This window comes from Vidua macroura, chromosome 9, assembly GCF_024509145.1.
Source record: "Vidua macroura isolate BioBank_ID:100142 chromosome 9, ASM2450914v1, whole genome shotgun sequence".
In the NCBI taxonomy this organism is placed as follows: domain Eukaryota; kingdom Metazoa; phylum Chordata; class Aves; order Passeriformes; family Viduidae; genus Vidua; species Vidua macroura.
Genome location: NC_071579.1, coordinates 19,611,058 through 19,625,238, shown reverse-complemented (window position 1 = coordinate 19,625,238; position 14,181 = coordinate 19,611,058). Strand labels below are relative to the sequence as shown.

The 14,181-nt window shown below is 36.4% G+C and overlaps 1 protein-coding gene across 6 annotated transcripts in view; it reads left to right on the top strand.

The window, feature by feature from the left end:
- Nucleotides 1-14,181, top strand: part of ADGRL2 (adhesion G protein-coupled receptor L2) — a 155,733-nt gene that overhangs the window by 126,456 nt on the left and 15,096 nt on the right. For all 6 annotated transcript variants that reach the window (XM_053984946.1, XM_053984944.1, XM_053984945.1 and 3 more), the window contains 6 exons: nucleotides 1,822-1,944; nucleotides 2,215-2,420; nucleotides 3,462-3,635; nucleotides 4,640-4,849; nucleotides 5,808-6,028; nucleotides 7,289-7,355. In XM_053984946.1, coding sequence (XP_053840921.1) covers nucleotides 1,822-1,944; nucleotides 2,215-2,420; nucleotides 3,462-3,635; nucleotides 4,640-4,849; nucleotides 5,808-6,028; nucleotides 7,289-7,355 — 1,001 coding nt within the window. The remainder of the gene's footprint in view (nucleotides 1-1,821; nucleotides 1,945-2,214; nucleotides 2,421-3,461; nucleotides 3,636-4,639; nucleotides 4,850-5,807; nucleotides 6,029-7,288; nucleotides 7,356-14,181) is intronic.

Genomic DNA, 14,181 nt, shown 5'->3' with positions numbered 1-14,181 from the left:
TACACAAAAGGAGGAAAAAGTACTCCAGGTAGCGACATACTTTCTGAAGGCTGAGCTGTGCAATGTTTGATGGAAAGGTGAGTGCTCCAAAGCAGGGAAAACACACTTTTCTTGTTTGGTTCTTTGAAATTAGCCTTCTTCTTTATTGTCATTAGTACATTATAAAATGGAAGGTAGTTGATGTTACAAAGTTGATTTATCACTGAAAAATCATTAGCAGAACGCGTGGATGTGAAGAGTGCAGAGTATGGATTTTTTTAAGGGAACTGCTTTCTGTAGAGCTGCAGAAAATATGTTTCTCTTAAATATAAACTATTCCTAATGAATTTAAATTACTTTTTTTGCAATGTACTGTGCCAGTTAAATATTTTAGGCACTCAGCATAGGCTAAATGTTTATATTAAACATGACTGCCTTCAGGTAAAAATGTGTTCAGTGAACTACATCTCCCATAATGCAGAATAGCTATGCTCCAGAGACTGCAAAATAGCTGGAGATATTTGGAGCATAATTTAGAATTTAAGTGGTGACAGAGAAATGAAGGGGTTTGGTATTAGAGATGTGCAAATATTGTTGCGCAGGATGTGTTAAAGCAAAAATCATTGCTATGCATAAAATTAAAATTCCTTATTACAGAGATTAATGTAGTCTCAGGGAGGTACAAGGAACCTGAAAGTCTGCTAATATGCAGAGTACCAAGATAGAGACTTGGAATAGACTGCAGAAATGAGACTTTTCACGTTTCAGTGTCTGCATATTTGTAGCTGTAGAAGATGATTCTGCCTAGTTTTTAATTGAGTAGGAAGGTACTGGGAAAGGATGGGGGAAAGTCTCACAGTCTGTTATCAAAGGAACTGCACCAGTTGTTTTGAAGGAATGTGGGTAGAATCACAGATCTGCCTTTGGATGTACACAAGCAGTTCCATGGAGATGAGTAGACTCTGAATATTGCTGCTTGTGATAAGCTGTCTTCATGTCGTAATAACACTTCCCTGATGCCATGCAAGACTGAATTCCTTGTACACATATGTATGTATGACTTGGAGAAAGAGAAGTGATTTCCTAATTTCATACTTTTTGTCAGTCTGTAGTTCAGAGCTGTAGCTAGACTGGTTTAATATAACTTAGATTTTGTCAACCAATTGTCCACTCTCACCTATATGATTTTATCTATCCAGGGAAATCCAGCATTCAGTGGTAATCCCATGAAAATCTCCCAATATACAATGTGTTATAAAAGTAATACTGAAGTACAGCTGAGTGGCATCTGATTTTTCAATTTAAATGCTTATTAGCAGAACTAATAAAATGGTTTCCTATAAATATACAGAATCAGAGTTAGAAAAAAAATTGGAAATAATTTTTAGCTACATATACTGATTTAGCTAAATACATGGCAAGAGTATACTTAGGTATTCTTTGCTGACTGTTTAAAAAACTTTAAATCAATACTTAAAGTTTTAAATTTGTCAGCAAAGGATACTGCATAGGCATTAAGATCTTCAAAACTAACATTTTTTTGCAACATGTGTATAGTATCTTTAAGTGGGTGTTTTGTGGGCACAAATTTGAAGAAGGTTTGATGTCATGTTATCACTACTAAAGCGCTGTCATTTTAGCAGTGTGCATTAGATTTAGTTAAACAAGCTAAGTCTGGGTGATTGAAGCATGCAGTGCAAATCTGCCTTACAGACAGCCATGTGAGAAAACTAAATACAGACTGGGGGGGAAAATTGTCATCTGGCATATTGTAATCTGGCCAAGAGACCTCCTCTTCATTCTCCTTTTTTAACATTTTTTTTTTTCCTCTGGTCTGCTTAGTTTTGGATGTTGCAGTGCTTTCTACTGAGGGCCAAGTGCAGGACTTGCGATTTCCTCAGGCTGGTAAAGGAGGCAACTGGATTCAGCTCTCTGCACGAACCATGAAACAGAACAGCAGGAACGGTGAGCCTTGGGCACGGAACTGTAGAACTCCATTAACTTCCATAAAACCTACCATACCATAGTTAAAACATCAAAACAGAACAACACAAAGCTGCTCTGTGGCTTTTTTTTTTTTTTTTTTTTATGATCAGGGGTACCTACCTGGTCGTTTTTCTTCAAGTCCGTGGCCTGAAAATACCTCTCAGTTTACTGATGCTTAATTGTCACTAGAGTACAGCTCGCTGTACACCTCTGTGGAGTGATGATGGGCTTTTTTTATTTCTTTTGTAGGATTAGCCAAACTGGTTTTCATTATTTACAAAAGCTTGGGTCGTTTCCTCAGTACTGAGAATGCAACCATAAAGTTAGGCAGTGACTTGGCGGGGCAGAACAGCACGATCGCCGTCAACTCCCACGTCATCGCCGCTTCCATCAACAAGGAGTCGAGCCGGGTGTACCTGACTGATCCCGTGCATTTCACACTGGAACACATCGATGTGAGTTATGCTAATGAGTCAATGGGAAGGTCACAAAATCAGCAAGAGAGAAAAGCAATGCAGAAAAACAACCTTTTTTCCATTTGAATTTTAAATGTTGGACTAGGTCAGAGATGCAAGTTAAGTCTATGAACATAAAATTAAATGAGCCTGGTTCAGTGATTATTAGAACTTAAGTGTATTCTTAATGAAAGCTAATTCAGTAATCAACATGAAAATGTAAATGACTCATTTGTTTCTAACTGAAAATTAACTCTTACCTTAGTAGAAGGGTAGAAGATAACTGTTAAGATTCTTGATGGTTTGATGTAGTAAGTTTTATTGACTCTTTAAGATTTTACATTAATTTTGGACCAAGTTATGGAAGCTTATACAAATTGTTCAAATTGCATTTATTCAGCAAAGAATAAAGTATGGTATCTTGATCTGTTATACTTTGAATTTATGTATATTTTCTTTGTGCTATTTCATTTAATGTGTTTCTTTGCTCTTAAGTATGTCCCTTTCTCTTTTCTGTCTCACATGGGGAAAATAAACAATCACTACTGTGATAGAGAAAATATGGTTAGATATTTCCTCTCATTTTGCCTGTTTTTATAAATCTGGTTGGATTTTTTTTATCAAAATAGATAGGCATTGAGGAGTGAACTTTTTTGTGATACCTATTCACATGACTTTGGCCTGGCCAAAGGTGAGAACCAAAGGGAAAAAAACCTATTTTCAAATTGTGACTTAAGAAAAAAAAATCTTCAAAATAAATCCACTTTAGCTATAATGTACCATCCATGCATAAAAATTGTAATTGTTTAAAATTGGGTCTACAGTAATTGAGACTACACTTCAGAGTGCTTTGGACTATAAAGTCCCTTATAAACTAGATGTCTTCCTTGTGCAACATAGTCCACAGTTTTGCTGATGAAAAACTTTATTGTCCAAAACGTGCAAAGTTTAATCTAAATTACCTTTTACACATATTAAACAATTGTTATTCCCATCTTAGTGTGTAAAATCCTCATTTTATGTTATCCTTTTATCTCCCAGCCTGACAATTATTTCAATGCAAATTGTTCCTTCTGGAACTACTCAGAGAGGACTATGATGGGATACTGGTCAACTCAAGGCTGCAAACTGGTTGACACAAATAAAACTCATACAACATGTGCTTGCAGTCACCTCACCAACTTCGCAATTCTTATGGCTCGTCGGGAAATTGTGGTAGGTAACGATGTTTCCAGTCATCAACAGGGAACAAACTTAAAAGACTTAGCTTTGCATTTTTAGCAAGATCCAAAATTGTTGAAGTTTCTTTAGTATTTATAGTTCTTACCTGCTCTTTCCAAAGTTGCTTTCTGTAGCACTTTTCCTCCTCATCCATAAAGTTGCAAGCAAAATAAAAGGGAAGAGAAAACAAGGAAGAAGAAAAGTTTTCTACAAGCCATATTTTAAAGTTACCGACCAACCTTACAACCATTTTATAGACTCTCCCTCAGTACTGGTGGAGAGTGGCTGTAGAGACAGCTGAGCAGACTGTTCCCTGGAAGCCCAAGTGCCAGCTCTCCTTGGTGAGGAAGGTGAAAGAACTTCCATAGTGGTTGTTTAAACAACTCTTCATAGTCAGAAATTTTGTTATCTATTTTAAGCACTTCCTGCACGTCAGGGGCCCAAGAGCATGCAATATTTGCAGGGACATGGGACTTCTCATTAAGCCATTGTATTTGAAAAGCTGCAAAGAACTGAAGCAAGGAATCTCCTTTAGCTAAACATGAGATTGAAGACAGAATTACATGAGCAGCATATTCTGCATTTTGTCCTGCTCATTGTGTAAAGCATTGCTTTCTTGTCTGCTGTGGAGTTGCAGGTCTGTAGGAAGTCCCAGGGAAAGTTCTCCTCCTCTTTCCTTTCTTCAGAGCCTAGTGGTCCCTTAAAAATGTTATGGTTCTCTGCTCATATTTCCAACCACTCTGCAGTGAGCCATAGGAAAAGTAAAAATGCTATCTGATCTGGATAAAATAGTCACATTTTTCTCTCAGATCCGCTTCTCTTCTATTGACCCTGATCTTGCTCTTCTGGGAAGCTGACCTGAGACTGAGAAATTACTGAGTACATTTTACTCATCTCATGTAATGAACAAGTAACTTTTCTAGATACCTGTGAAAATAGGTTTTTGTTTATACTCATAAAGAGTCATATTAATTTTCTCCATTCTTGGTTATTTCTAGTACAAAGATGGAGTGCACGAATTGCTCCTCACTGTCATCACCTGGGTGGGAATTGTCATCTCTCTTGTTTGCCTGGCCATCTGCATCTTCACATTCTGTTTTTTCCGTGGCCTGCAAAGTGATCGTAACACTATTCACAAGAACCTTTGTATCAACCTATTCATTGCTGAGTTCATTTTCCTAATAGGCATCGATAAGACAGAGTACAAGGTAAGTTTTCTCTCTGTGTACTGATCTTGTTCTCTGAAGTGACTGTTTGAATCAAAACATGACAACACTGACAAGTTTTTAGTACTCTAACACAGCAAGGCTGAAATAAAAGCACAGCATGAAAATAAGATAGATATATTCATACCTAGTATTTGCATCCATCCAAAATATGCTTTTTATTTTCAGTTTAGAAACACTGACTATTAACGAAGCAGGTGGTTAGACTTTTGAAAGAGGAGATGAAATTGAATGTTGACTATTAGGAACATGAATATGTTTTCTATATATATATTCAAATGTCTTAACAGGTATTGACTACATTTTTATATATATTAGTAAAAAGCCTTTTCTATATGTGTACACATTTTTTGCACTTCACATTCAAGCAGGTATTTTGGTAGTGTTGGTAAAATTAATTCTGACATGATTCATTGGGTTGAAACTAATAATCCACCATAGTTTCATCCAGAATTTGGCCAATGGGGAAAGAATTCAGATGGACTTCTGTTACAACAGTAGACATTTCCATATTAGAGCAGACAAAAATCGCAGGGCAGACACTGTATAATTTTTAACATGTAGTATCACATTATGCACAGAGAACCTACTGTTCATGTCTAGGATTATCTAAACTGTAAGTCCTAAAACTATATCAGTTTCAAAATTAAAAAGTTGCTTATAAAATTAAGAAGTCCACTCTGAAATTGATGACTGGGAGATGAGGGTGCAATTTCCGTATCTTCGTTCATACTGTTTGGCTAATTCACTTTCTGTAGCTACTGAGCGCATATCTGTGTTTTCAAATGTTCAGAGTATGTTTTGAGGTAGGGAAGGTGCTCCTGAATTTGTGAAGGTTTCTTATAAAACTATCTACAGTTCTATTGCACACTGTTCAGTTGGAGAGGTAATGATGTGAAGGTTTTGTGGTTTACATTTCCATCTCTCTCTTTCTTTGCAGATTGCATGTCCAGTTTTTGCAGGTCTCTTACACTTTTTCTTCCTGGCAGCCTTTGCCTGGATGTGTCTAGAAGGAGTGCAGCTTTATCTAATGTTAGTAGAAGTATTTGAAAGTGAATATTCTAGAAAGAAGTACTATTATGTTGCTGGCTACCTCTTCCCTGCTACAGTAGTTGGTGTCTCAGCAGCTATTGACTATAAGAGCTACGGAACAGAGAAAGCGTAAGTAATTGCAAGTGACCTGAGTGTTTTTCAAGTGAATAATTTTTTAAAGCCTATTAGCTGTCAGAGGGTCCCTGACAGACTAAAATACCATCTGAAAGCTTTATTGGTAAGAGAATGGCAATGCTGTGCACAAATTACAATCAAGTCTTTTGTAATTCTCTAGGTTCAGGGGATTTGTACTCTAGAGAGACCAATTCTGAATTATGTTCTTTCTTTTAACACAAAAGATTGACCTGAAACAAATTGAAAAAGTAAATAACTTTTTGTACTCAGATGTATATTAAGCAAAATTTCTCAGCTTAAAGTATCTGACAAGCCTAACCACCCAGTTTTAAGCTAATGCTTCATTAGATCTCTTTGTTCAGCTGTCCCTCTAGCTCGCTCTCATCCTGAAGTATGACAGTACAATATTCCAACCTATATGTTTTATTTTGATAATATTTTATCAGGCAAGTAGAGTGGGATTAAAATTAGCCACTGCTTGTTATTTACAAAAATACACATGTATATAGGAAGTGACAGAAGGTAGACAGGAAACATTTCTGAGGATTTGAGTTGCTGGAGGCATGAATTTGCCTTTCAGTAGTGTTTATTTTGTCCTTTGATGAAATTAGTTACAGAAGGGGAAGATATTGTTGACTACAAGAAAGCTGCTTGATATTGCTACTGATGAAAGACAAATAAGAGAATTCAGCAGGGAACTGGGCTGTATGAAAAATGAATTGCTAAGTGAAGTTGGCCCTAATAGGTTCATACGTCATTTAGTCTGGTATCTTATGTATTCTTTCTCTACAGTTCAACTCCCAGATGGGGCATTTTATTTATATACCATATTATTATTCAGCAAAACATGACATCTGAGCATTTTCTGTCTCATATTCCTCAGGCGTGAGCACTTAACATCTGATATAAAGTTAAAAGCAGACTTTGAAGATCACATGGGAAGCCTGCAAAAATTATTTCCTGATGTTAGTTTCATTAGTCCATGATAGCACCAAAGCTTTTGGCTGAAAGGAGAGCTTGCTTTGGTTTTGTTTCCCCTTATGTTAGTTATTCCTGATGATGCAGTTGCAGGTTCAGTCGTGTTACACAGTTCATTAGAAGAGGTTCAGGTTAGGTGTTTGCCATGGAATAAGTGGTACTGGGCGATGTTCATCATTGTTTACTGGCAAAGTGTTACCTTAAGAAGAATTTCCATTTATTGGACTGAGGTGCTAATGCAGCTTTTCACTTTTCATTCTCTTTCTTCTATCATAGTTGCTGGCTACACGTAGATAACTACTTTATCTGGAGTTTCATTGGACCTGTTACTTTTATTATTCTGGTAAGAACTTTGGGGTTTTTTTTCCTTTCTTTTTAGGTTGCCTCACGGCAGATTAAAAATATTTAAAATTTCATTCAATGCCATCCTTATTCACAAGACATTCCATAAAAATGCTTATAAACAATTTGTAATGTGACTAATGGTTATATAAATATGTAGAAATCTTTAAAGAGTGCTGACCAAATGATTAATTGTCAAATTTGTGAGCACAGTGAATGCAAAATGGGCATTTTGACTCACCTTGGTTTTCTCTGCTAGCTCTGTATCTTTAAAGCCTGGCTTTACTTGGGAAATACTGTAAAAGCTGGTTGGGGACATAGCCTATGTACACAGAGGCCTTTTCTCATAATTGCTGATAGTTTGGAGGGATGAATTAATTTGTTTTCATGCTTTTGAAATCTTAAATAGTTGCATGTTTTCCTGCCCTTTCACAGTAGTAGAGTTGTGAAATGTTAGCAGAATTTCAGTTCACTTGAATTTCCAAATTCAGGAATTGTATTTTTCCATATTCAGAAATATTATTTTTTTCAGTGTGAAGCACATGTGTCAGGCATAATTTTGAAATTTCTTTGAGTTTTATAGATCTGTGTGCCAGACATATTATTTCAGCACTTTCTGTACTTACAGTACAAACTGATACTTTGATTATGGAAATTTCTACTAAAAATGTGCCTGGCCAATGTTTTGGTTTGCATTTATTCTGTTTATATCAAAAACTATTTGAATCCTTGAGCAATCACTTAAGAAAAGATAGTTGTGCAATGTAGAGGTTGTTAGAGTTCATTGGCATATTTTCAAAGACATGGGTGTAGATGCCAAAATTTATGTGTGTATGACTTGAATTAGAAAAACTGTAGTGTTTGTAAGATGTAAGTGTGGACCATAATAATTGTACAGAGTTTATTCTAAATACATTAAAATTAAATAATATCTCAGAATGATGGGGATTTTTTTTTAATTAAACCTACAATTGCAATTGAAAGTCTTAGAAAGATAGACTTAGTATGTTCAGTATGACAGTATTTTTCAACATGAAGTTGTTTCTTCCAGTTGTAATTATTCTGGAAATTGTTCTGAGTTTCATGCTACAATAGTTAAGTCACTTCAATTCTGTTTGTGTGGTAATAATTTTGCTTTTTGTTTGTGGCTCCTTTATTTTATTGTTACTGGGGGTATTTTGCTAAGTCACCTATATTTCTCTCCCTTCCTCTAAAGTAACATTTCACATGGGAAGCCTTGGGCTTTGCTGATGGCTTTTTCACTTCCTCATAACCAGGTCAGAGTGAGAATAGAGGTGAAGGACATTTAATCATATTGACCATGTACAGACATAGTTCACTATTATTTACTGGCCGTGACATTATTATCCTCCAGCAAATCATTTAGACTGAGACGCAAAAGGCTTCTGGGGGCAGTATTCCCAACTTGAAAAATATGAAACAGCAGGTAGCAATCACAGCACAGTTCCTAGGAGTAATTCTTCTCTAGCAATTGCTTTGCCCTCTAATCGTCCCAGCTGAGAAAGCAAGAGAAACCAGAGGAAGAAGTGTGAGAAGTGTAGTGGCTGAAAAATAATGTCATGTGCACTGTAACCAAAGAGCTCTATTTGTAGTGTAGCTTACTTAGTGTCAGTAGCATGTGACAATGTTGTCTTGGTAAGCTTTTTAACATGTTGCTCAAATCACTTCTGTGTTTCTCAGTTTAATAGTTCTGCACATAAACTCTTTTTTGACAGTATTGTTCTCTGTTAATTTACAGTTTTTTCTCTGAATTTATAAGTATTTTTACTTGTGTCTGTGCCCATTTTTGCACAAAATGAGAATGGGAAGCATGAAGCTGCTCAGTACATCTTCTGAGGAACTTTTAATTTCACTATTTCGATAGCCTGTCATGCCTTTGGGCACCAGGGTTATTATATCTATGAGAAAAGAGCATGTAAGTAATGAGCGGTGGGAAACCATTAGTATGCCTGAAATGGTTTAATGAAAGCTTGGATCATGATACGTCAGGAGCTGTTCTTATCATTTGGACAGCTCCATCTGCATCTTTAATAATTAATTCAGTTCAGTAAGAGTTCAATGTGCACACTCATTTAGAAGCCTTCAGAGACCACCTCTCTCTCTGCCAGTCCCAGGGAGAAACAGGCTTCTGCATGGCTAAGAGCAAAGATCTGGAGATACAAGAGCAGTTTTAGAGCTGCATTTGCCAGGTAACAAAAGCTCCGGGGAGTTCAAAAAGGGTCAGAACATGTGCAGTTCAGCTAGGTTACTTCAGAGTGGTGTTTCTGTTCTTCTGTCTTATCGTATCCATGTCAGCACTGCAGGCTGTGTGGAATGAATTTTAAGCTGCTAAGCTCAAGGCGGACGTGATTCCATTGAGTAGGTTCATGGCTATAAAACAAACAGTGCACTTCTGTAAGCTGTGGTCAGAAAAGCCTGAGCACTTTGACTGCTGTGTAGATCTATATTCATTCATGTCCAAGGAGCGCGTGGTGTTGGTTTAATTTAGCCAGAACTGTTGCAATTTGCTTCTCCCAGCTTGCAGGCAGAGCCCATTATTAGTCTACCAAGGGTTGTCTAAGCAAAAATTACTAAGATGCCCCGTTTCATTAACACAGAATGTGTTAAATGTTCTCACCCAGGCTGAAGTGTTGCTTATCTGAGTCAGGGGATGGACAGATGTAGACATAACTTATCTCCACAAGTGAAAATGGACTGTATTTATAAGCTTATTTTTTTATAAATAAAATGTGTTTATCTTTTTATAGTAGACATTTGATAAATGGTATTTTTCTGTTAGTCACAGGGGAAATTTATCATAGTTTTTGCAAAAACTAACTTTATTTTGCCACAAATTCACTGTACCTGCTAATTAGCTAATTCTAATTGATTAGTCTTCTGTGCAGGTTAGTACACCAATTTTTTTAAAAAGTTAATTTGAGTTGGACACATTCCATCTCTCAAAATTACATAGGTTTCAGGGTCTAGAAAGACAAATTTTCTACTTACAATTTCTTTCATGTCCAGTTCCTTCTGATTTCCAAATGAGAAATGGCCATATGTGTGTTGCCTGTGAAAGAAGCATGATCTTCCAGGGTGCTGCATTTGATTATTATCATAAAAACTCTTCATATTTTGTATTTTAAAGTAGTAAGTTGTTATTTATATATATATATATATCAATTGTCTTTCACTTTGTTCTATCAAATTACACTTATATTAAGAGATGACAAGAAACTAGTATATTAGAAGATACTCTAATTTTTTTTTTTTTTGACTTTACACAAAGTTCTAAAATCAGGTTATAGATTAAACTAGTTCTCTATCCAGTATGCCATCTCTTCTGGTAGACAGTAAATTTTAGAAACTAGATCAGAATCAAATATAAACATAAATGAAATACTATCCATTCAAATTTTTGCTTACTATTACCAGCTAATGTTTTAAAAGATCTCATATTATAGCTCCACCTTCTGCACCTGTGTGTTCTGTCACTCTTTGGTATCACAGCAGAATCATCAAATCCAAACCTGATGGCTGACCAGACTTTTAATTTCTTATTTTTAGCTTTCAAAAGAGTATTGGTCTGATTTGCAGACACGCAGCATGAAAGAGATTTTACAGACATGATTAAGGGTGTAATTTTAGGATTGTTTGAGATGTATACATTGTGCATCTCTGTGTGGATTTGCACAATGTATTTCTATTTTTTTATTAGCATTGAAGAAGAGGGGTACTGTTCAGCTGCAGATTTTGGCTCATCTGGGGTGGATGCAGCCCAGATGTCAGGATGAGGTCCAGCCAGTCACTGACCATTTACTTACATGAAGTGATGAGAACACCACCATTGTCAGAGGCACATTTTTTCTCTTAGAAGATTGCTCTCAAAAGTCTCTCTTGCTGTTCATGTGGGCCTTTGTATGACCTCAGAGTACTGCATGCTTGTGGTGAACATTTTCTTAAAGAAAGTTGTCCTACTCAGGCCATCTGTCAAGCTTGGAAAACATCTACAAATTCATTTGCTTAGATCAGTAACAGTTCAGTCCTCACAGAAACAATTCAGGTTGAAAGGAGCTCCTGGAGATCTGTGGTCAAGCTTTCTTCTCAAAATAGCCTCAGCTCTGGGCCAGACCACGTTGCTTAGAGCTGAAAAAACTTCGTTTGTACAAATGAATACAAAGCCCTGTGTTTTCTTCTCCCCCCTCTACATATTTCTCACCAAGAAAATTAATTCAGCTATTCCTTATAAAAGCAATTATTTTCCAGCAAGTTCCCTTCCCTCACTGCTTAGTGTATTTCATGAGAAAAAAGAAAAAAAAAAAAAAAGGCAGGATGCCCAAAAGTCTTTAACTCATGAGTTCCTCCAAAACAATCAATTTCTAGATGAAAAACAATTAGGGAGCCAAAATATAGAAAATATAGAAAATATAGAAAATATAGAAAAGTTTGGATACAGTATCTCTAAGCAAGCAAAATAGGGTTTTTTATAATGATATAATGTGTAACAGAGATGCCAGCATGTTTGAACAAGTGGCAAACCATGGTCTTTTGACTGCTGAAACTGAAAACTATGCAACATTTCACAGTGATGGAGAAACAAGTATCATATGCTCAGTTGTCATAGTTACTTTGTCTTCAAAGTACAGTATTTTTCCTTTTTTCTTGGAAAGACTTTTTCAGCTGCTGTGATATGGCATTATTATTTCTGTGGGCTGATTTTGTGGGTCTGTACATAAATTACAATTAAAATGTCACCTAAGAAGCTGCTTTGTGCAGTTGCTCCCTGGTGCAGCAAGGCCATATACCCAGGCAGAGCTGAGTACCTCCATAAAACCTGTTCAATGCAATGGAGCTTGGCTCAAGCTCTGGGGTAAGGCCATGTCTGCCCATGTCACCAAAGGAACCTCAGTGTGTAAATACAAGTTTTTATTTGTCGTGTGGCAAGCCAGCACTTCAGTTGTACAAAGAATCAAAGGATAAAACCCTCTTGTTTCATAAGGCAGTCTTTTATGGGCTAAGCCATATCTATGAGTTTTTGATCCAAGAATGATGATGTCAGTACAATACAGGATACTACAGGGTAGTACTTAGGCAAGGATTAGCTTCCAGCCGTGCTGTAAATACTATTCTGAACTGGATTGTGCACTCCCAGACGCATAGGTTGCAGCCAAAGTTGATGTACGTGTTAGGATTGACACAGGGCATGTGTCTTAGCTCTTAATCTGTTTGTTTTCACAAAAAGCAAATTGAGGTTGCATTTTTCAGGCAGGCTGAAGAAGTTCATGTTATGTCAGCTACCAAACTGTGCAAGAAACTTTTTCAAATAGAGAAAAATGAAATCTGTGTGCAAAGACATGGAACTGAGGGTCAGGTCTGTTGCAGAGCCCTTGTCCTGTCTGATGCAAAGGCCAGGGAGAGAAGCCACTTGTTTTCTCATCCAATGAAGTTACACCGTACAGTGAAAATGTAGATAAGAGGAAGAGACCACAATGATATAATGAAATGTTTTTTCTCACGTGGTTAGTAATTTCCTGTAAGAATCATAAAAGATAATCACCAAGATCATGAATTATTGACACTTCTATTACATTTTGCAGCAATGGAAATATGCATAACCTACACCATGTACATATATTAGCTTTAAGGTTAAATATTTTCAGCCAGTTCTTGAAACACAAACAGAAATCAATCATAAAAGCTTATTTTTGTTATTTGTATCACAAACACCTTTTTCTATTAATCTCAACATACAATTGTAAAAATTTTGTACTTTGTGTAATAAGATCAAAAGTTACCAGACACTTTTCTGGTGTTGACAACTGCATTATAGTTCATGCTGTCCATCCTGATTTTGAGACAGCAGCAGGAGCAATAACATGATTGCCCACAGCAGTAAGAATTATTTCTGTAATACATGTTCTTATTAACAGACTCTGATCAGAGCCTTCAAAATATTCATCTTGTCATGATTAAGACCAGCTCTTTATTAGGATTTCAGTGACATTTCTGACCATTGAGGCACAGCTAGCACGAACTAGTATGCCCAGTGTTACAAAAATAGTGAAGATTTTGAAGCTGTCTGAAACCAAAGGCTTTCCAAATTGAGAGACTTGGTATAATCATGCTCCATCAGTAACCAGTTGCAGATATATATATATATATATATATATATATATATATATATATATATATATATATGGAAGATTATAAGAATGGGGTTCTCTATCTAATGTATGTGTTATAAGGATGTCCAAGCATATTCTTCCATCTTCTCTTAGCTTTTGCACTTTGTGTGCACTATTGCAGTAGTAGACAAGGATGTGTGTCTTCTTGCTGACAGGACATGGCTCTTACTGGTTTCAAAGATACAATTTTGTGCAACTTTTCTGTGCAATATAGGACAGCACAAACTAATTACTGAAATTAATTGGATACTATTTTTTAGCCTGTGTTCTGCAGGCATCCTTGTATTTGCCTCGCCTGTGCTTTTCACAGGCTTTGAAATCGATAGGAGAAAGGCACCCAGTAACTTTGATATCTGTGATTCTGTTTCACAATAAGAGAAAGATAAAAAATTTCCTTCAGTATCTTCCCTGGTGCTACCTGTATGAATGACACAACAAGAATAAGATGCCACAGTCCTTCAAGTGCACATACAGTCTCACTTCGACAGAATCCAGACTACAAAGGGAAAGAGGGCAGCAGGAGGGTGCACCACCAGCATATGTCTATGGCACTGTTAAGTTTGATGCATTTGCTACATCTTTCTGTTTCTTTTCCTCTCTTTTTCTTTTTTACCAGTTACATTTAAGGTTTTTTCAAGACCC